We start from the raw sequence: 23,659 nt of genomic DNA on the forward strand, positions 1-23,659 counted from the left end.
GGCCAGAATAAAGCATGTGGATTTGGAATCACACAAGAGGTTCAGTCAAAGCATAGAGAGGCTGCAAAAATGACTTCAAAAAAGATTTAGATTGTATGTGTTCCTGTAAGTTGATTCTGCTGTACTTAAAAAAAAATAATTATATTAGCCCACAAATTCATATGGGGAGGAATGAAGTACAAGCCCTTTCTTCACTCTTGACAAATACACTTGGAAATTATCAGAGGAAGAGTTATTCCAATACAGGGAAATAGACTGTCCTCTTTTATATTGACCCATTTAGGCATTGTTTATAGTGTTTTGCTCCAAATCAAGGATCATAAATATATAACAATAACAGCAATAAAAACAACAAAGACAATACTAGTAAAATATTTTGCTTTTGAAACTATGAAACTAGTTAAAATATATACTACTAATAATTACAATTATTTATTGAGCACTTGATATTGAACTAGATATTTCTAAAATGTGAGAGTTTAAACTAACAGCAGTTAAGACCCAAGGTCACAAAACTAGTAAATGGCAGAGCTGTGACTCAGACTTAGATTGTGCTAGTTTCAAACCTTCAAAAATTCTGAGTTTTTTTAAACTTTTTTGCCTTTTTCTTTTAGCTTTTCCCCGTCAAAATTGCACTCTAAAAGTTATACTTCTATTAATGATTCTCTTGAAATGCTTTTTTACATGTGAATTCTTCAAATATTGTTTTATACATTCCACTAATCTGCCTTCCCCTTACTTCACCTAAAGTAAAATGAAAATCATATTTTATGCATTTTGTTGAGGCCATCAATTTCATCTGTTCTAAAATCAATCCTGTCTCTCTCTTGTGTATGCAGATAGATCCTGAAAGATGCCCTCCGGCAGGAAAGTTAAAATTAAGTCTCCTATATTTATTGTTTCATGAGTGTTATAAAATGCCATAATTTCATTTCATTGTTTCACATTTGTTAGAAAAAGACCAACAGAAACTAAAAATACATATAAATATGGTAGCAAACTCGTTTATTGCTGCTATTTATCAAGGGATAATTCTACTTATTATGTGGAACGCTTTTGAATAGAGTGTGTTATTGATCACAGGAGTTTGTTTTTTTTTTTTTTCTTTTGAAAAGTGCTCACTCTTGATCAGAATCTTATTCTCATTACTATTTTTCTAAAAAGTGTGTCACACAGGCAATGGCATTTCAAAGTCTGCTCCTTGGGAAGCATTGTGAAATCCTAGAAAGTACAGGGACTGGGGCACCTCCAAGAATAGACTTTGAAGCCCATCTTTCCTACTTTTCATGGCCTTAGTTAAGACCCTTACTCTTTTATCAGCCTCAGCCCCCATATCTGTAAAATGTCATTGCAACACCAAACTCCCAGAACGGTGATGTTGATTGCATGTTAGATGTCTGTATGTATTATTTCATTCATGGAAGCATGCAGCCTCCCCAGTCACGTCTCTCCACCTCCACTGCCAGCACCTTAGGCCAGGCTACCATTATCTTTTGCAATTACAACCTTCTACATGCTCTTCCTGTTTAATTGCAGGTGCACGCGTCTGCATGTGTGTATATGGATTTTATTCAAACATAATACTCTTTTTGTCCAATTTCATTCTTGCTTATTACACTCATATTACATTTGCTTATTACTCTTATTATACTCAGCCACAGATGTCTTCAATTTTTCAAATAAACCAACGTTTTTCTCCCTTCAGGGTCTTTGCACAAGCTTATTCTGTTGGCTAGAAGGCTCTTGTTTCCACTTCTTGTGTGACTACCCTTTCTCATTTTTGTTCAGTTTCAGCCTAAATGATATCCCTTTAAAAAGTAACTTTCTTTACAACACTACGTAAAGTAGATCACTGCTTTTTCTTTGTTCTCTTCTGTCTATACTGTGTAGTTTTCTTCAACTCAGTTTTCAAAATTTATATTATTGACTCATTCTATGTTTTTTTATTATCCGTCTTCCTCATTCAGTTCCATTGGAGAGAACACTTTTTTTGTTCTTTTCACATTGTCTCCCCAGGTCATATTACAATACTTAGCATCTTGTAGATACACAATAAATACTGTTCAATAAATAAATGATTTTTCATTTGTGCACTCTGTGTCTGTGAATAAAACAAGTGTTTCCATGGTAATATCTGAGAAACTAATTATTGAAATATTTGTCACTGCTAAATCAGAATCATTCTAAAATTTTGTGGATATCCATTACTACATGACAAGCATTGGCTAGATATGTATCTATAAGTATGGGCTATTATCTTTTTTGACCTGTGATATTCCCAGGATAAGCAAACTTTATATTGCTGCAGTATTGGTCAGAGATAGAAGGGATTAAAAGAGATAAACCAAGGTATGTTTTTAACCCGACGTAATTAACTTGATGCTAAGTAGAACATCTCGACTTCTACAGATGGTGATGAAGCTCAAATTATACTCCACTAGATTTATTTATAGTAACAGGGGAAGCTCCTTCCTAAAGGAAAAATAGCTGAAGAGGTCGGTTGCTAACTAATTCTCAAACAATAAATATTCTCTGAGACTAAACAAGAGGCCTTGAGTCACCCCTGGAAACACAATATTTTCAGTTCAGTCCCTGTGTCAGTGAACCATCTGGAGCACATTACCCTAATTCTGTATGTATGGTAAGCAAGAGGTAAGCACCTGAAATCTTAGAAAGACCCTACTGAGGAGACAAGATGTAGGACAGAGTTATGGAAGGCCCTCTGTCCAACACTGGTCACTGATGTTCTCTATTTCTCTTTCATGTTTGGTTTTGAGTATGGTGTTATCATAGTGAAGGAAGATACTGGTTTCTCCTGAAGGAGCTGTTACCTGGTCCTCCACCCATCCCACCAGAGTACCATTCTCTTCAGACAGAACCTGGTTTATCCCCAGCTGACTGCTTTTCAGCACTTGATAGATGTTTCCTATCTCTTGTGGAATGTGTCCTATACTAAGCGGTCTTTTCATTAAGATAGTTCCATTTCCTCTCATCTCTTCAACCTCCTTTCTGCCCAGAGGATTTGAGGTATTTTCTTGCAATTCTACCACATCTAATTTTCTCAAGTGCCTACCAGAGGGAAAACTCTATGAGGGAAAAAGACTGATGTTTGTCTGCCACTAAATTCCCAGTACCAGCCAAGTCTTGGCATACAGTTTGTGTTTGACAAATATCTACTGTCTGATCAAAACCTATCATCCTATTAGACACATGAACTTTCAGATAGCTTGCCTTCTAATTTTGAAATCCTCAACCCATACGCTCATTTCTGCTTTGGCCATTAAAGAGGAGCAAGTGGAGAGAATCTTTTTATTCATCCTGTTAAACTGAGGGCCAAGTAATTTGTAGATGACTCTATCATGGCATTATTGAATTGGAGACTAAAGGTATACGTCACCTTATAACTTTTAACTTAAGATAAATTACCTGTAACTATTGGGGGAAAATTGTTTTAAATAAGAGTAACTAGCCATCAGAAAATACCACATCAGCATCTAATTCTGAAGTGGAGGGATTATTTAAAAGGATTCTAATCAAAAGGGATTCCCGTTGAGTTTTTATAATATTGACTGTGAACTCTCTTTGTCATGGGTGGTTGTTACTCTCTTAAGGGAACCAATTCAAGAAAATGTCATCTTTTACTTCAGAATTGTGGGAAGGTGGGAGGAAGAGACAGGACTTCCAGTTCTACTTTCAGAGTAAACCTATGCCAATTTAACACAGATGTACCATGAACTAGAGATCTATCTTAGAGGAAGGTGGCCTCCCTTCTTTCTTTTTCTTTTCTTTCTTTTTTTTTGGACTCTTTGTTTAAATGAGTCCAGCGGAAAAGAGTCAAGTGCAGTAGAATTCCCTACGTTCATGTTGATACTGGTTTTCATTTTGTGAGATGTTTTAAAGAACTCTTTACAAAGCCTCACTCAATCCAGAAGATTTTTTACGGATTGAGTTTTTTTAACGGCTTGTGCTTGATTATTGCTAATGATTTTCAGCTGCATCATCTCCCAGGAAGCTGACCCCCTCGAGTTTAGCCTTAAATCCATATCTTCCAGGCAAACTAGACATTTCACAGCCACCTGCACTCCTTTCTCTGAGGCTGTTATAAAGCAGACATTAATTGTTGAAAAATATTGAGATGACTATGAATTTAGTGCTAATTCAGTCTTTGACATTTGTTTTGCATGAATGTGATAATGAATATTCTAATTTCAAAGTGAGTCAGCCATTTGTATGGTATTATGAGACATGATTGAAAGTGTATCTATGTTGAACTTATATAAGTGAACGCTATTTAGTGTGGATAACAAAAATGAATTTGGGAAAATGTTAAATATAAAAATGAGATACTTGAGCTATTAAAAGTGACTTAGGAATGATATAATGAATCAAACATGAGTTCTGACTAGCACAAAGGATTCAAGGAATTCAGGAGCTATTTGAACAACTGCGTGTGTATCAACCAGTCAGCTATATGTCCAAAAATTATGCTGAACAGACAAAGATCTGATTATCTTCATGTAAATATGAACTCTAATAAACATGCCTAAATAGATTCGAGGATAAGATAGTGCAGTGGACACACACAACATAAACATTTTTTCACAGAATGAGTCATTCATGTTGATTTGCAAAAATCATAAAACAAAGAATCAACTTTTTTTTTTTATTTTGATCTTGCATAGGAGAGGGGATGAAACAATGCATTTTTTTCGGAGGATAAAAACTGCTGAGGAATCATTAAAACCTTGGAAACAGTCAAAATCCACAGGGTAAACCTCCAGATTCCAGGAGGTCCAAAGGCATGCATGTCAATATCACAAGTGAAGCCAATGTGTAATTTTTGAAATATCAATGCCATTGACTCTCTGAACTTGTGTGATGAGTTTTGCATGAACAGTGGAGTTTTACTTAAATTCTAAAGCATTTGACAGTTTCTCTATGATCAAAAATGTCTGGCTTATAACTCTGTGATTGGCTACATTACCCCAGCAACAATCTGGCCCACACAACCATATCCTTGAAACTGACCTGCATATATTTTGATCAGACTCTCTCCACCAACTGCATTCACCAACTTAGCTAAATGATATTTGCTGCCAAGTATATATACACTCCATCCTCAAAGGATCACAAATAAAAACACTCAAAAGATAAGACCGATAGAGGGCAATTTGACATGATGAAATTAAGAAACATTGAAACTAATGTTAGAATATTATTTTTAAAAAGAGGTCACCTTTGGCATATGACTGCTGAAGGTGAATGTTTTGATTATAGTGACATTTATGATGTCTAAGTGTTTAAAATTACTCAATTTTATTATTAGAATTTTAGCTTTTACTTTGTATGTGTGCACATGTATGTGTATCTTTTTTTTGTAGATGGAAACAATGCCAATCCTTCAGATACAGGAGAGTAGTCTAGGGGAAAATGCCCACTGTTTTATAGGAGAGTAGCAACTTGATCTTTTGTAAGAGTTAAATAAAAGTATAGAGCCACAGTTCTATTCCTTTCTTAGGTGGAAGAAATCTGACTCTTGTCAGGTAAACTGCTCGGCAAATAGTAAGTTGAATTCCTAACACCCACGTGAGGCACAAGAATAGTTGGATTAACAACTCCAGTGTCATGCTGTCAGCTGCTGTTTATTTAAATTAAAATGTCACCATCCAGAAATAAATTAGGAAGTTGAAAAACGATAAATTTCTTAAACATACAGTACTTTGGCACCTTGTTAAAATAAGTCTATTACATTTGTGTTTTTTAGAACTTTACATAGACTATTTCCATTTTGACATTCAGAGTATAGCAGGTTTTGTTTTCGTTCTTCTTTCTTAACTCTCTCCCTCCCCCCTTCCTTCCTTCCTTCCTCTCTCCCCGTCTCTCTCTCTGTGTCTGCATTGTCCTATCTAAGCTACATAAGACAGTTTAAAAGGAAAAAGCTCCATCGATACACATCGATACACAATTATCAGATGCTTCACTTGCATGTCTAAAACATGTCGTTCACATTCTGTCTAGCTAAGTGCAGCTACACCTTTACAGGTTTAAAAATTCACTTCCTGCAGTTGGTCTTCCTAGGGTTCCAATGTCATGTGTTATTTCTACATTTGATGTGAAACAAACATGCCGTCCCATGGGCTTTTCCCTCACTTTCCGTCATTTGAAGGTTAAAATGGTGGCCCCATCACTCTAAGACCTCCCCTGTGATCATCCACACCCCGAGATATTTTAAGATAGTTTTTTGGCTCGGGGTTCATGGCACAGCAGGTCATTCCGTTTCAGGAGCCAATTTGGTCATAAGTAGGAAGAGAATGAACATCTCTGAAAGAAGAATACTCCCTCTCTGTTCCCGTTTGGATGTTTCTTGCCTATGACTTTGCAGATTGTGAATGATGCAAGTGCACACTATAATGCAGGTTAATCAAATATGAGACAGTTGTATACAAACATATTCAGCATTAACAACATGGAGATATTTACTTGGCCGGGTTTTCCATTTTCACATAAAAATGCCTCATATTCGGATGCGAATTCAGGGGCGTTGTCATTGACATCCAGCACTTTAATAGCAACAGGTACTCGGGATATCTGACTGTGGTTCCCTATGGGAAGGAAAAAATAACATCAGCATTGAGGATATTGCATTTTAATGTGCAATTCAACTTTCTTCTTGAAAGCTTGTGTGTCTGTTTCAACTTCCCTTAATTAGGGTGTTTTCAACATGGTGATTATGGAATCTGACCATTCAGCAAGGAAAAATAGCAAGTGCTTGGCTGCTTAAAAAAAAGTATAAATTATTATTCCAAACACCATTTGCTGGAGCTTAGCTTGATAAAGACCATCTCTGAATAAATGAAAAGAGGTTTCCTTGATGAAGAAAGCTTTATTTTATTGATAAAGCCCATTGTACAAAAGAAAAGAATGCTGTATTGCAACAAAGATTTATCTCTTTCTTTATCTTGGGTAGACAGCCCATTTCTGCACTGTTACTTGTTCGACTGACTATATATTAAAGATGAACATCAAAACCTGAAAAAAGGCTAGAACCAAATCAGTTGTTGAGAAGGCATCTTTAATACTGATAAAAGGGATAATCTTAAAGGGAATCATATCTTTTATGAATTTTATTTTTTATTCAAAATTGACCTTGGGATCTTTTTGGGTAAGATAAGCCCAAGTTATTTTAATATGTCATTTTCATAAAGATTTTCATCAGTGTAAACAGATAATAATCTTTTCATCTTTCCAGGTCAATTCCAGTAGCACAGACCTTAATCCTTAAGCCTTAAGTCCTTAAATTTAAAAAATTATACACACACACACACACGTGCACACACACGCATACACGCACAAATATGCATGCACAGAAATCTGGCCCATTAATACACTGCTGACTTGGCCCACATGATGATTTTTCATTTCAAATAAATGCAGTACCATTTGACTCTGACTGTACCATGCAATAATCTTTTGATCGCTTGTCAATTATACAGAATGCATTGAAAATGGCCAATTATTTATTTGTGTTTCTGTGGCACTGAATATTTATAAGCAAGCTAGGAGGGGAAAAATCTTTGGCTTTTGAGTATGAAGAAACAGACTTGTATTTGATATATCAGACTCTTCTTTTTGACAATTGGTTAAATTCAGACCTCTGAAACCTTCAAATACTCATTTTTTTCATTACATATAAAAGTGTTTTAAAGCACATGCCAAATAATCACAGCCATGTTACAATTTTATAGTTGGTTAACCCCACTGGCAATGCTACAAGATTGGAATTTAACTACCATGGCTATTCTCCAATATTCTAATTTGATTAACTATGGATGGATGAGTATTATCCTTTGGAATTCCAACCACCTCAGTAATGGAACAAAAATCTCAATTCCCCAAAATCACACCAGTGGCCTTAAATGTCCTTTTTCTTTTACCTAATATGTTCTTTTTCTTTTACTGTCTTATGTCTAATGAATTAACTCATTCCCATTCAGAGAGGAGGTGTGCAGCTCCCTAGTTTCAATGGAAGGGAAAATTTTTTAAAAAGTGTAACACATGACTCTGAGGACAAGAAACTTACATTTTACCCTTTATCTACTTGAATCAGGTAGATAAATGAGTTATAAGGTATTTGAAATAAGGTCTGATTATGTCCTTAAAGATTTACATCTCTTTTCTAGTCTGACCATGAGCTGAATAGCAGCTGCTGAAGAGTAAAAAAGGGAATCCGTGTTTGCAGGAAACAAATGTTTGGAGCCCCATCTTTGCCTCCCACTAGCAACATGATTCTGAACATGTTATTGAAGCTCATTTTATTCCTGAGGACACTGAAACTCAAGACCTTGACACCTTATTTACAGAACTGTTATACACATTATATGAGAAGAATTAGAAGTGCCCAGATCATATTGGGCACATAGTCAAGTGTATCTTAGACTTCACCTTTTATAATTGGAAACATCAGCACCGTGCATATTCAGTGTGCACTATGTACAGTGCAAGATATTTCACAGAATCACCTCATTCAGTCCTTACTGAAGAGCTATGCAATAGGTAATGTGATCCCCATGTTGTGGATTACTGACGTGGAGACTGATATGCACAGGGCTACATGCCTTTACCAATATGACTCAAAAATTAACTCCAAGACTCCGAAATGTAGTTTTGGCCTTCCAAACATGAGTCATTTTCACAGTATTATATTGATGAAGTTTAAAACAAAGTATATTTGCTTGTTGTTTGTTTACTGGTAAGGTAACTAATCACTGCCATTTCCTCAAGAATGCTTATAGGCTTGTTATAAATTTTTATTTCAAGTTTGACCACTCTTTGAAGTTTGAGTACAAATATAAAAAATCAAGCTGGATAAATCTAATGGGTTGTACCACGACTGATATTCTCAGAATTGCACTAATAATCTGCAAACTGAACCATTTAAATTCCATATTTTTCCTCATACTTCGATTTTGCCCAAGGTCTCTTTAGTTGATTGATTTTATTTTGTGATTCTCTGTATTTCAACTCTAAGGACTATTGATTAGTTAGTTACATTTCTTCCGTGCCATATCTTAGACCAACTCTTGTGTATGTAAGTGATTAGAGGAGCCTTCTATTATGTTTCAGTCTCGTTAAGCATTCAATTCATAGACAATGATCAACATAGACTTGAACAGTGAATAATAGATGCATTGTCTTCGAAAACTGCAGGTACAAGAAAAAGCTGTCCTACTCTTTAAACATGATTTTGTTCCTGGGGAAGTGAAGAAAATGCTGAGCTTACTGAGTTAGAGTCACTGAAAATGGTTGATTGGGCCAAGTTTACGAAATATGATATTCTTTGTCTTCCCTCTTTCTCATGCCTTGCGCACACACACACACACACACACACACACACACACACACACACGCCACAGGCAAACATGCATATACAGATTTTACTCTCACTATTTTGGCAAAAGGATAATTATGCCAAGGCACATGTTCTTAACTTCTCTCTTCTCTTTTCTTAATCTCACAGTTTTAAGAAACTGCAATTATCTCTTAGATCTAGATGGCCAGCAGGTGGTAAAACTCAAGCATAGAGGCTAGAGAATCTCCATGAGCTTCTTTCTGGGATAACTTTCAACATTAAAGTAATATATGCTTTCTCTTATTGTAAGATCTGGGACAGGGTGGTGGTTAACTATCCAGGGGCCCAGATCCCTAGAATAATACCATCTAATTTTTTTCTGTTGTTAGAAGTAATGTAGGTTTGGGAGCTATCACTTAATATTGTTAGAAGATCACGAGCATAGGGGCTATATCATATGATCACTGGCGAGTCACTGAAATAATTTTGGATGAGATTTATAATTTTAAAAGCTAGCATAAAGCTTACTGACAAGAGAAGTTATGGTTTGTTTTAATTTTGTTTTCTTAAGCAAATGAATGTCCCAGACATTTACTTTATTTCTTGAAACTGCTAAATCAAGGAGAAAAACAATAAAATATAATCAAACGATAAACTGGTGCCATATATCCCCAAAATATCCCCCAATGTGTTTTCATTACCTGTATTAGATGAACGCACACAACTGAAATTACTGCACCCTATAGTGCTTGACACAAGTGTCATAGTTAAATGCTGAAGATTCACTTTTATCTAAATTAATGAAGTGATGGGAGTTCAAAATTTAAAGATATTATAGAGCAATAAAATTAATTAGATAAGCTTCTAAGGAAATTATTCATGTCCTTTGTGACTGGCCCCAAAATGTTTGCCTTTCATCTGATACACAGACATTAAATATAAAGATATTATAATTAGAAACTTGATTAGCATTCGTTAAAGATTAATTTTCTAAACACAGGAGATGTGACAAAGTGGTCTGGAAGGAAAAGCCCATTTCAATTGGCCACAAAAGTTGACTGTTTTCACATAATGATGGAAAAAAGGCTGAAATGGCACCTACTATAAACAACTCCTGACTTCTACCATTTGAATAGTAGTGACTTCCTGTCACCTCTCTGTCACATAGCCTCATGAATGGCCCATTAATTTTGCCCTTTTATAATCAAAGGTAATGGAATACTGCCAAGTCTGCGTTACTTGGGAATTTGCTTCTAACTAGTTTCCACGAGCTGCTGTTTTTGCAGGCATCGATTGAAATAAACAGCCTCTCCTTTTCAGGCTATAAGAGAGAAAATTGATTTGACAAATTTAGATATACTGGTGGGTTCAATAAATAATTCTTGAGCTTTCTGCGAGTGGAAGGATGGAAGGCATGAGCAGTAAATTACAGTCAACGGGGGGAATGCAAAATAGTGAATTTATAATTGAATAGGGATGAGAGGAATGCTGAAAGTTTATAAAACAGGAAGATTCTAACAGTATATGATTGACAGAAAAGATAGCAACTTAGGAAATTTAAAATGAAACTGATGGGAATTTCAAAGAAGGTCTTGGAAAATAATTTCAGTCGTGAATTTAGGCTCTCTGGTGACTAAAGATAAAACTTTTTGATGTACATTTTGCCCATAAATGGTGTGATAATTTCTAAATCATTAGTTATGGTTTATTAATTCATAGATTAGCATAGAAACAAGGTGGAATATAATTAACCAGTGGACACCAGGGTAGAAAATCTGTTGGGACTTTTTAAAAGTTTTTATTGGACAAATATATATCACTTATATGTGGCATCTAATAAAAATGGTACAAATGAACTTGTTTACAAAATAGAAATAGACTCACAGCTGTAGAAACCAATCTTATGGTTACTGGGGGGAAAGGGATAAATTGGGAGATTGGGATTGACGTATACACACTACTATATAAAATAGATAACTAATAAGGACCTACTGTACAGCACAGGGAACTCTACTCAATATTCTCTACAAAAATATTCTGGAATATTTTTGGTAGGTTTTTCTCTTTACAGTATTATTTTTATGTGTTACCCTTTCACTAACATGGCAACTGTATTGATGCACCCGTTAAAACACAATCTATTATCTCCCTCAAATACATACCAAGAAATTTCAACATCAAGGGAGCAGTTGACCACCATAATTTTAATAATTTTTCATTATATGATTGTGAAAATTCCAGCAAGCCAGGCTGTAAAGAGAAGTCATTCTATTTTACTCCTTAAAATCTCAGTCATATTTAGATTAGTTTAGAATTAAATGAGAACTTTAATCAGAGGGTGTCTCTGGTATCAAATGAACAAAGCTTGTAAGGCATAGTTTTTGTATTAACCAAGTAGTAGCTCTCTCAAGAAACGTAGAGAAATGCTTTCTCTCACTGTGCAAGTTGTGGACTTAGACATATTTGAAAATGCCTTAAACTCTTTGGAGAAAATGACTCTTAAATGGTGACTTCAGTTTAAGTCCTCACTGACCCCTGTCTGTTTTCCCTACTGACTACAAAAATGCATGCTGTCTGGCTCCAGCATTTTCAAATGCTCTCTAAATAGGGAGAAAATGTGTAGGTCTTTTATTTATTACGTTCATCTTAAGTGAACCTGGACGTAGTGGAATCCTTGGCAAGACCTCACTCCACCTTTTCCTACTCTCTACAGTGAACCCTCCGTATCCTTTTTCCAGCTCACAAGAGTTGAAGTCCTAAAGAATAAAGTAGGCACATTTATGGTTGTTAAATTCTATGGGAAAATATTTTAGAGCCATTGAAGTAAGGACTGATGTTATGAACCTCTTAGATACTATTTATTTATTAAATATAAAGCTTTAAAACAATCATGTTCTAAATAAAGGCAACATTAATGGCAGTTTATAAATGAAAAATTAGTACTAATGGGAATGGAGCTATTACATTTTCCATTTTTTTATTAATATGTTATGTAATATTACCTACTGTATAATACATTTATTTATTTTTGGCTGCGTTGGGTCTTCGTTACTGTGTGTGGGCTTTCTCTAGTTGTGGTGAGCAGGGGCTTCTCTTCGTTGCAGTGCACGGGCTTCTCACTGCAGTGGCTTCTCTTGCTGCGGGCACGGGCTCTAAGCACACAGGCTTCAGTAGTTATGGCACGCGGGCTCAGTGTTGTGGCTCGTGGGCTCTAGAGCGCAGGCTCAGTAGTTGTGGCGCACAGGCTTAGTTGCTCCGTGGCATGTGGGATCCTCCTGGACCAGGGCTCGGGATCCTCCTGGACCAGGGCTCGAACCCATGTCCCCTGCATTGGCAGGCGGATTCTTAACCGCTGCACCACCAGGGAAGTCCAATGTTACCTACTTTTAATTCTTTTTTAAAAAAATTTAAGCACTTACTAGTTTTATTTTATTTTAATATACTAAACATTTTAACTTAAAATTGATAGATATGCATTATTTGCCAAACTTTTTCCCAAGACCTTTTCTTTGACAATTAGTCTGCTTCTAGAGTTCTGAGTTAAATTTACATAAACCATTAATTCATGGCTTATGATTTCCAAGTATTTTTTTTAATTAAGGTAATATTGGCTTAGAACATCATATAAGTTTCATGTGTACAACATTACAGTTCAACTTCTGTATACACTACTGTGCTTACTAAGATACTTTTAACTCTTTATGTATGCTTACCAATTTGTTTCCTTTAGTTGTCTACATTTTTTGTTTTGTGTGTATGCATACATGGTTTTTACGTGTTCATTTTTGTTTTGTTTTATGTACACCTCTCTTTTCTACTGTGTACTACTCTTGCTGAATTTGTGACTGGAAAATACTGACTCCCTCCTTTCGCAGCCCTAAGTGCATGTTTAAATCCTTTTTATACATCTCATCTTTCTCCATACTGTAAGAGGCGAGGAAACAAAATGCCGTAATAAGTTTATTATTCCTTATGCTCCCTTTGGTAATCTAAGTCTTTGCAAAATCTCTAATTCTACTCTGCCAACAAAAATTGCATTATGCTTCTATTACTATATCTTCAGTGTTTTTTTCCCTAATTATTTCAAATAGGATTGATTCAAAATTATTGGAACTGAATTTCTTGGTATTACTCTTACAATGCAATTCAGTTTAAATCCCTTATATATTAGAATCTTAATAAAGGAGACTCACACTTTCAGAGGAATATAGATTTATGTAATATTGAGTTTAAATGCTCATTCAACACCAGCTTAGAATAACATTTGTGCCCCTAATACATGCACACACATTCACAGACACACTTTATTAGGGAAGAAAACTAATATTGTAAACTACCCAGCATGTATTGTGTGATCTGTTATGTACTATTTCTTTGAGGTTTGTTGGGTTACTGTGAAGACATTATTTTCTTAAATGGGAATATGATTTCAGGCTATGTAAGACTGAAATTTATATTAGTTACATATCAGAGTAGGGAGTAAAGAATATCCAGTGCGCCTAGAAATCATGTGGACGCTTGTCACCTTGCCCATATTTACTCAAAGCCAAGAAGTGGTAAAGCTGAAATATTAATCCAGGGCAGTTTTATCAACAAGTGGAAAAAAAAAAAAAAAACACAGAAACAAACAAAACTGATTATTCCCCACAGGCTCTCTTTAGCATAGCACTCGTAAAACATAACCTTAAAATATATTTTTAAGATGGATCACTTCCCAAACAATACAATATCCTAATAAATTAATAACCTCAAAAGAAGGGTTTGATGATTCCATTAACATGGAATTTTTATTAGTGAATTTATTTTTAGAAATATAATTTTCATATTTTTAATTTTTTGGGCCACTCCTTACATTTTCTTGTGTGAGATCAACTTTTGTAGTAGAAGTAAGCCATGAAAACAATAAAGTGTATACACCTTATGGTTTTATTCCAGTGTATTGTTATAAAATGAACATACCCATTTAACTATCACTCAGGCCAAGATATAACCAGCATCCCCAAAGCTTCCCATGTACCCCTTTCTCAGTCATTATGCCCTTCAAGGTAACCTCTACTGTGTTTCTTAACACTATATTAGTGTGCCTTCTTCAGAACTGTATAAAAACTGAAATGATATAAAGTACACACTTTTGTATCTGACTTCTTTAGCTCAATATAGTATTTGTAAATTCATTAATGTGGTTGTAGGCAGCTGTCATTCATTCTTTTCCACTGTTTGTTTGGGAAAGAATTTCATTGTATACATATAGCACCATTTATTTATTTATTTATTTCTCTTACTGGTGGATATTTGGGTTGTTTCAGTTTCATGCTATTCTGAAAAGTGCTGCTATAAATATTTTGTGTATTTCTGTTGGTGTACAAATACGTGAATTCCGTTACGTTACGTACTTAGGAATAGAACGAAAGATTATAGAATATGGCTCCTTTCAATTTTAGCATATGCTTCCAAATGTGTTTTCTAATGCGGATGTGCCAGTTTACACTCTGACCAGCAATGTATAAGAGTTCAAGTTGCTGCATGTCTTCAAGAACACCTGGAAAAGCCAGTTATTTATTATTTGTTTTTCATTTTAGTCATTGCAGAGGTGTACAGTTATGTTTCAGTTTGATTTTATTTTAATATCTTGATGATTTGATGCTAAGGACATATTATGCTTACTGGCCACTTGGATTTTTTGTGTGTGTGTGTGAAGAACCTGTTCAAGTTTTTGCCATGTTTTAATTGGTTATCTATGTTTTTCTAATTTATATGCATATTATATATTAAGGATACGTGTCCTTTGCTAGATATGAGTGTCACAATACGTTTCCCTACTCTGTGGCTTAATTGTTCACTCTTTTTTTTTTTTTTTTTTTTGTGGTACTTGGGCCTCTCACCGTTGTGGCCTCTCCCGTTGCGGAGCATAGGCTCCGGACGTGCAGGCTAAGCGGCCATGGCTCACGGGCCCAGCCGCTCCGCGGCATGTGGGATCTTCCCGGACCAGGGCACGAACCCGTGTCCCCTGCATCGGCAGGCGGACTCTCAACCACTGCGCCACCAGGGAAGCCCAATTGTTCACTCTTAATAGTAACTTTTGATGAACACAGATTCTTAACTTAAAGCTGAATTCATCAGTTTTTGCTCTTATTAACTTTAACACTTGTTGCAACTGATTCATTAATTATTTACATAATCCAGAATTTGAAAATTCTGTTATTTTTAGAAGGTATATTATTTTTTTCACATTTACATCTCTGATCTCCGTGAAGATTACTAAAATTGACGTTCTGAGTTAGAGGCCAAGGTTCAGTTTCATCCACTCATGGATATCCAATTCACTGTCAACTTTATTATAAGTCCACCTATGCTATCTTCGTCATTGAGTTGAGTATTTTTGTACAGGCTTGTTCCCGGAATTTTCTGTTCTATTTTTCTGTCTTTATGCTCATACAGTCCTCTTTTAATAACTCTTTATGATAGATCTTCATATATTGTTATCATGAATATGGTAAGATCAACAATTTTTCTTTTAAAATATTTTCTTCATTATTTTTCCCTTTAAATTTCTTTCCACGTTTTAGTATTATTTGTCAAATTGTGGGCGCGCACACACACACACACATAGCTGTTGGAAGTTTGATTGATATTGCAGAGATTCTACAGATAAATTTAAAGCGGATTGACATCTTTTACATTTGAATCTCCAAATCATGAACTATGTATATACTTCATTTATTTATATCTTCCTTAATTTCTCTCAGTAATGTTCTATAGTTTTCTGTTTAGAAGTTTTGTATGTCATTCATTAGATTTTTTTGGGGGGGGGGGTATGTGGGCCTCTCACTGCTGTGGCCTCTCCCGTTGCGGAGCACAGGCTCCGGACGCACAGGCTCAGCGGCCATGGCTCACGGGCCCAGCCGCTTCGCAGCATGTGGGATCTTCCTGGACTGGGGCACGAACCCGTGTCCCCTGCATTTGGCAGGCGGACTCCCAACCACTGCGCCACCAGGGAAGCCCCATTCATTAGATTTTGTTACTATTTAATTGAAGTCTTTTTATTATTATAAGTAGTATATTTATTTTCTGAGTATTGTTAGAAAATAAAACTATTATTTTATAACTAACCATCATGCAAACTTTCTTCATTATTGATAATAGTTTAACTTAGATTTTTTTTCCCTTTTTATGTACTCAATCATGTTGTCTATGAGTAGTGACAACTTTATTTCTTCTTTCCGATATTTATACTTTAATTTCTTACCTGTATCTTACTGTACTGGTTAAAACCTTCAGTGTAATTGAATAAAAGTAGCAATAATACACAACCTATCTCATTTCCAAACTCAGGGAGAAACCTTTCAATATTTTACCATTAGGTTTGATATTTGCTATTTTTTTTGGTAACTATCCTTTATCAAATTAAGTTCCCTTCTATTTCTAGTGTGCAAAGAGCTTTTTCAAGAACAAGAGATGAAGGTATAACATTTTCTGCATCTGCTGAGAATGATCATACGTTTTTTCTCTTTCCTCAGGATTTTAATTTACATTAATAGATTTTCAAATGTTATCATCTGTCCTTGTATTCCCTGGGTGTAATATTATATTTTTATATTAACAGTTTTGATTTGCTAATATATTACTTAGGATTTTGTTTATGAGAAGCAGGCTGTTAATTCTCCTTTCTTGTAATATTCTTGTTGGGTTTTAGCATTAAGATTATTCTGGCTTTGTGACATAAGGTGGAAACTGCTCCCTCTTTTACTTCTCTCTGATAAAGTATGTGCCATGTTCATTTGGGCATGACAATTTATGTGTTAAGAGTTAGTAATTGTGAATTCAATTTATTCAATAGAGAAAATGATAGACATATTTTTCTCTTTTTCTTATCTATGCCAGTTTGCACTGACTGCATTTTTCAACTTATTAGGCTATCTCATATACATTTTAATCCTTATTCCATAAATGTTAATAATGTCCAGCTATTGTTTTTTAACATCTATAGAATCTGTAATGAAGTCCCCTTTGTAATATTTTTTTCCATGCCCCCCGCAGTGAAAGCATGGAGTCCTAACCACTGGACTGCTGGGAATTCCCAGTCATTTCTAATACTGGCAACTTGTACCTTTTCTATTTTTTCTTGCAAGATTTTTATCAACTTTATCTTTGCACATAAAGAGGTTTTGGCTTTGTTGAATTTCAGGACTGTATTTTTGTGTTCAATTTCACTGTATTCTACCCTATATTTATTTTCACCTTGCTACTAGTTTTTAATTTTCTGTTCACTTTTAGCCTTTTTGAAGTGGATGCTCAGATAATTGATTTTTAGCATTTCTTCTTTTCTAATATAGCCATTTAAGGCTAATTTCTCTTTAGGTACTGTGTTAGCTGTATTCCACAGGTTTTGTCATGTCATTATTTTGTTATCATTCTTTTTTTTTAATGTGCTAATTCCCTTTGTGATTGATTTTATTGTTTTCCATGGATCATTTAGAGACATATGGCTTGATTTCCAATACTTGGGGATCATTTCAGGGCCTTTGGTGATTTATTTCTAGCTTAATTCCACTGTGTTAAGAAAGCATACTCTGCTTTGAGTGTTGAGACTTGATTTATGGCCCAATTTGGCCATGTTGGGTAAATGTTTCAAGTGTGTTTGACAATAATAATATTTCTGTAATTTTTGAGTGCAGTGTTTTATACATTACAATTAGGCAAGTTGACTAATCATGCTATTCAAACACTTTCTACCCTTACTAATTTTTTGTCTACTTATTTGATTAGTAGAGTTGTAGGTTAAAATTTTCATCTACAAGTGTTGACTTGTCTATTTATCCCTTTGCTTCTGTCAATTTTTTGCTTTATGTACTTGACAAACATCTTATTAGGTACATACAAATTTAGAATTTTTTTATCTTCCTGCTGAATTTAATCATTTATCATTATGAAAAATTTCTCTATTTTTGGTAATATTTCTTCTTAGTCTATAGCTGAACCATTTTGGTTTTAATTTGCATAGATCTTCTTTCAATCGTTTCAGTCTTTAAGTGTTCTTATATTTGAGGTTTATTTCTGATAAAAAACATGATTTGAAAATTGATTGCTTTTTTCCTAGTCTGACAAATAATGTCTTTTAATTGAAGTATGCAGCTTATTTACAATTAATGTGATTGTTCATTTATCTGGGTTTTAATTTCTTCTTGTACTTTAAAATTTTCTTTATCAGTTCTTTCTCATTTTTCCTCTTTTCTATTTTTTTGGGGATTCATAATTTTCAATTCCTTTATGTCCCCCAACTAATAGGCTAATGGGGGAAATTAAAGAATTAAAACTTATGAATCCAAAAAAAGATAGAAAAGCGGGATTAGCCTATTAGTTACATAGTCTTCTATTAATATTATTTTAGTGGTAACCTTATATTTGTATATATGTCACTGACTTATTAGAATATGCCTTAGAGTAATGCTTCAGACATTTTATGTACAATGAAAGGATATATATAATGCATAATTGTTTATGCCATTTTGTTACCATTTTCCTGTATCTAGGTTTTCATTTTGGAAATCAGGTATGAAAATGTGTTGTCTTCCTTCAGATAGAGTTTGATTTTCTCCTCACAGGAAGGTCTGTATAGATGGATCATCTCAATACTCTTAAGGCTCGATTTCAGAATTTATGAGGGCTGATTTAATTTCTGGTTTTCCCTTATTTCTAGAGCCCACCCTTTCGATTAAATTGCAAAAAAAAAAAAAAGTTTTTTTTTTCGCTTTTTGCCTCTTAGCACACGCCCTCTCATAGCCTTGAAATCCTCTTACTCCTGCACATGTTAAGATTTGGTAAATGCATCATGGGAAAAATCCATCCATGATGCTCTGACGTCTTCTTTTCAATTACCTCTTCACTGTAGACTTGGCCTCTCCATTTCTGGATACCTCTGTAGCCCTGACCTACAGCTTTTCTCTCCACAGTCTCACGAGACACTCAAACTCCAGGTCACTGATTTCTGCTTGGTTTCTATGCCCTCTGAGTTGAATCACTTAAAGTCCTGAAGGAAATAAGCAGTGCTAAATTTAGGAGTCACTTCAGTTTGTTTCCTTTCTTTCTGGTATCTCGGCTTCTTAAGTACTGGCTGCCTTCAAATACCATTTTTTTCTCTAATTTTGTAGTTATTCTCACTGGGGGAATTAGTTGGGTATAAGCTACCACCATAGACATAAGAAAAATACATAATTACCTCTATCCCATTGTGGGATAATATGTTCATTGTTTTCCCAAGAAATGTAAACTGTAAATCACCCCACACTTATGGAACAATGGACAAAATATTACTATAAAATGACCCTAATCCTCCATGAGTTATTGCCCAGCAGAATTCACGTATGGTAATTAAGATTGTGTTATCCTTAGTTAATGCTCTGACTACAAAGCCAGACCAATCTCTTGAGATTCCTTTCCTCAGTCTATGCTTTGGCCTCAAAAATTATGCATTTATTGTGACAGTGAACCAAGATGTATATACCATAATGAGTGACAAAAACAAAACAGATACGTAACTCAAGATAAATGATTAGCAGAGGTGGTAGAAATGACTGCAGTGCAAGCCACCACCTCAGCGTCAAGTACATGATAATAAAATGGATGATGCTGATTTATTCCCAGATGTTACTATTAAAAGGGTTGAATATATGTGAATGTAGACGGAGATATACATAGTTGTATCCATATGTCACTACTTCCTCCAACTGCATTTGTATCCACAAAATCATCTGTGTATCAATGCATATTAGAAAGGCAACTAGACGCAGAATATTATGTGTTCTTTTAATAAAATTTAAAAAGATATATTGGGTGAAATATGTAAATCTATAAGTAATAGGTAGCACTAGGTGTTTTTATAATTGTATTTAGAAAGGCAATGCAGAGCACCTATATATTATGGTATTGTGCAGCTCAGAATGTCTGTAAACCAATCTCTCTCTCTCTCTCTTTTGTTTTAGATAAAAGTTAGGTGCTAGCTGCAAAAAACTTTAAAACTACCTACTCTGTTAAAGGAAGGTTAATAAACTCTTCATGGACCCAGTTCATCTATCATGCAAATTTGCAACGTAGAGCAACAGAGATGCTGACAAGGACACCAAGTGTCAGGCTTACTTCAAAACATTATGAGAGAGGCAGATTTCGGGGGGACCTTGAAGATGGCGGAAGAGTAAGACGCGGAGATCACCTTCCTCCCCACAGATACACCAGAAATACATCTACACGTGGAACAACTCCTACAGAACACCTACTGAAGGCTGGCAGAAGACCTCAGACCTCCCAAAAGGCAAGAAACTCCCCACGTACCTGGGTAGGGCAAAAGAAAAAACAAAAAAAGAAAAAACAGAGACAAAAGAATAGGGACGGCACCTGCACCAGTGGGAGGGAGCTGTGAAGGAGGAAAAGTTTCCACACACTAGGAAGCCCCTTCGCGGGCGGAGACTGCGGGAGGCGGAGGGGGGAGCTTCGAAGCCGCGGAGGAGTGCACAGCAACGGGTGCGGAGGGCAAAGCGGGGAGATTCCCGCACAGAGGATCGGTGGCGACCAGCAATCACCAGCCCGAGAGGTTTGTCTGCTCACCCGCCGGGGCGGGCGGGGCTGCGAGCTGAGGCCGGAGCGCAGGGAGAGGACTGGGGTTGGTGGCTTGAACATAGCCTGAAGGGGTTAGTGCACCACGGCTAGCCGGGAGGGAGTCCGGGGAAAAGTCTGCATCTGCCGAAGAGGCAAGAGACTTTTTCTTCCCTCTTTGTTTCCTGATGCATGAGGAGAGGGGTTTAAAAACGCTGCTTAAAGGAGCTCCAGAGACGGGCGCGAGCCGCGGCTAAAAGCGCGGACCCCAGAGACGGGCGGGAAACGCTAAGGCTGCATCTGCAGCCAACAAGAAGCCTGTGTGCAAGCACAGGTCACTATCCACACCCCTCTAACGCGGAGCCTGTGCAGCCCGCCACTGCCAGGTTCCCAGGATCCAGGGACAACTTCCCCGGGAGAACGCACGGCGGGCCTCAGGCTGGTGCAAAGTCACGCCGGACTTTGCCGCCGCAGGCCCGCCCCACACTCCGTGCCCCTCCCTCCCCACCGGCCTGAGTGCGCCAGAGCCCCCGAATCAGCGGCTCCTTTAACCCCGTCCTGTCTGAGCAAAAAACAGACGCCCTCCAGCGACCTACACGCAGAGGCAGGGCCAAATCCAAAGCTGAGCCCCTGTGAGCTGTGAGAACAAAGAAGAGAAAGGGAAATCTCTCCCAGCAGCCTCAGAAGCAGCGAATTAAAGCTCCACAATCAATCACCTTGATATACCCTGCATCTGTGGAATACATGAATAGACGGCCAATCATCCCAAATTAAGGAAGTGGACTTTAGGAGCAAGATCTATGATTTTTTCCCCTTTCCTCTTTTTGTGAATGTGTATGTGTATGCTTCTGTGTGAGATCTTGTCTGTATAGTCTTGCTTCCACAATTTGTCCTAGGGTTCTATCCGTCCATGTTTTTTTTTTAAATTTTTTTCTTAATAATTAATTTTAATAACGTTATTATACTTTACCTTTGTTCTTTCTTTCTTTCCTTCCTTCCCTCCTTTAGACAACAAGTCATCCCAAATTGAGGAGGTGGTCTCTGAGCAAGATTTATGATTTTTCCCCCTTTACCTCTTTTAGTGAGGGTGTATGTGTATGCTTCTGTGTAAGATTTTGTCTGTATACCTTTGCTTCCAACATTCGTCCTAAGGTTCTATCCATCCCTTTTTTTTTTTCTAAATCAGAATTTTTTTAATTCAATAACTTTATTATACTTTCTTTTATTTTTACTGTATCTTCTTTCTTTCTTTTTTTCCTTCTTTCCCTCCTTCCTTCCTCCCTCCCTCCTTTCCTTCTTGCCTTCTTTCCTTCTTTGCTTCTTTCTTTCTTCCTTCCTTCATTCCCTCCTTTCCTTCTTTCTTTCCTCATACTTCTACTAATTCCCTCTACCTTTTCTCCCTTTTCTTCTGAGCCGTGTGGATGAAAGGCTCTTGGTGCTCCAGCCAGGAGTCAGGGCTCTGCCTCTGAGGTAGGAGAGCCAACTTCAGGACACTGGTCAACAAGAGACCTCCCAGCTCCACATAATATCAAACGGCGAAAATCTCCCAGAGACCTCCATCTTAACATCAGCACCCAGCTTCACTCAGCGACCAGCAAGCCACAGTGCTGGAAAACCTATGCCAAACAAGTAGCAAAACAGGAACACAATCCCACCCATTAGCAGAGAGGCTGCCTAAAATCATAATAAGGCCACAGACAGACACCCCAAAACACACCACCAGACGTGAACCTGCCCACTAGAGAGACAAGATCCAGCCTCATCCACCACAACACAGGCACTAGTCCCCTCCACCAGGAAGCCTACACAACCCACTGAACCAACCTTAGCCACTGGAGACAGACATCAAAAACAGCGGGAACTACGAACCTGCAGTCTGCAAAAAGGAGACCCCAAACACAGTAAGATAAGCAATATGAGAAGACAGAAAAACACACAGCAGATAAAGGAGCAAGATAAAAATGCACCAGACCTAACAAATGAAGAGGAAATAGCCAGTCTACCTGAAAAAGAATTCAGAGTAATGATAGTAAGGATGATCCGAAATCTTGGAAACAGAATGGACAAAATGCAAGAAACAGTCAACAAGGACCTAGAAGAACTAAAGATGAAACAAGCAACGATGAACAACACAATAAATGAAATTAAAAGTACTCTAGATGGGATCAATAGCAGAATAACTGAGGCAGAAGAACGGATAAGTGACCTGGAAGATAAAATAGTGGAAATAACTACTGCAGAGCAGAATAAAGAAAAAAGAATGAAAAGAACTGAGGACAGTCTCAGAGACCTCTGGGACAACATTAAACGCACCAACATTCGCATTATAGGGGTTCCAGAAGAAGAAGAGAAAGAGAAAGGGACTGAGAAAATATTTGAAGAGATTATAGTTGAAAACTTCCCTAATATGGGAAAGGAAATAGGTAATCAAGTCCAGGAAGCACAGAGAGTCCCATACAGGATAAATACAAGGAGAAATACGGCAAGACACATATTAATCAAACTGTCAAAAACTAAATACAAAGAAAGCATATTAAAAGCAGCAAGGGAAAAACAACAAATAACACATAAGGGAATCCCCATAAGGTTAACAGCTGATCTCTCAGCAGAAAACCTACAAGCCAGAAGGGAGTGGCAGGACATACTGAAAGTGATGAAGGAGAAAAACCTGCAACCAAGACTACTCTACCCAGCAAGGATCTCATTCAGATTTGATGGAGAAAT

At 36.5% G+C, this 23,659-nt stretch overlaps 1 protein-coding gene across 6 annotated transcripts in view; it reads right to left on the bottom strand.

Annotated features, from left to right (window-relative positions):
- CDH8 (cadherin 8) overlaps positions 1 to 23,659 on the bottom strand; it is a 380,312-nt gene that overhangs the window by 65,475 nt on the left and 291,178 nt on the right. For all 6 annotated transcript variants that reach the window (XM_060288665.1, XM_060288664.1, XM_030863783.2 and 3 more), the window contains one exon: positions 6,481 to 6,602. In XM_060288665.1, the coding sequence (XP_060144648.1) occupies positions 6,481 to 6,602 (122 nt within the window). The remainder of the gene's footprint in view (positions 1 to 6,480; positions 6,603 to 23,659) is intronic.

This window comes from Globicephala melas, chromosome 19, assembly GCF_963455315.2.
Source record: "Globicephala melas chromosome 19, mGloMel1.2, whole genome shotgun sequence".
NCBI lineage: Eukaryota > Metazoa > Chordata > Mammalia > Artiodactyla > Delphinidae > Globicephala > Globicephala melas.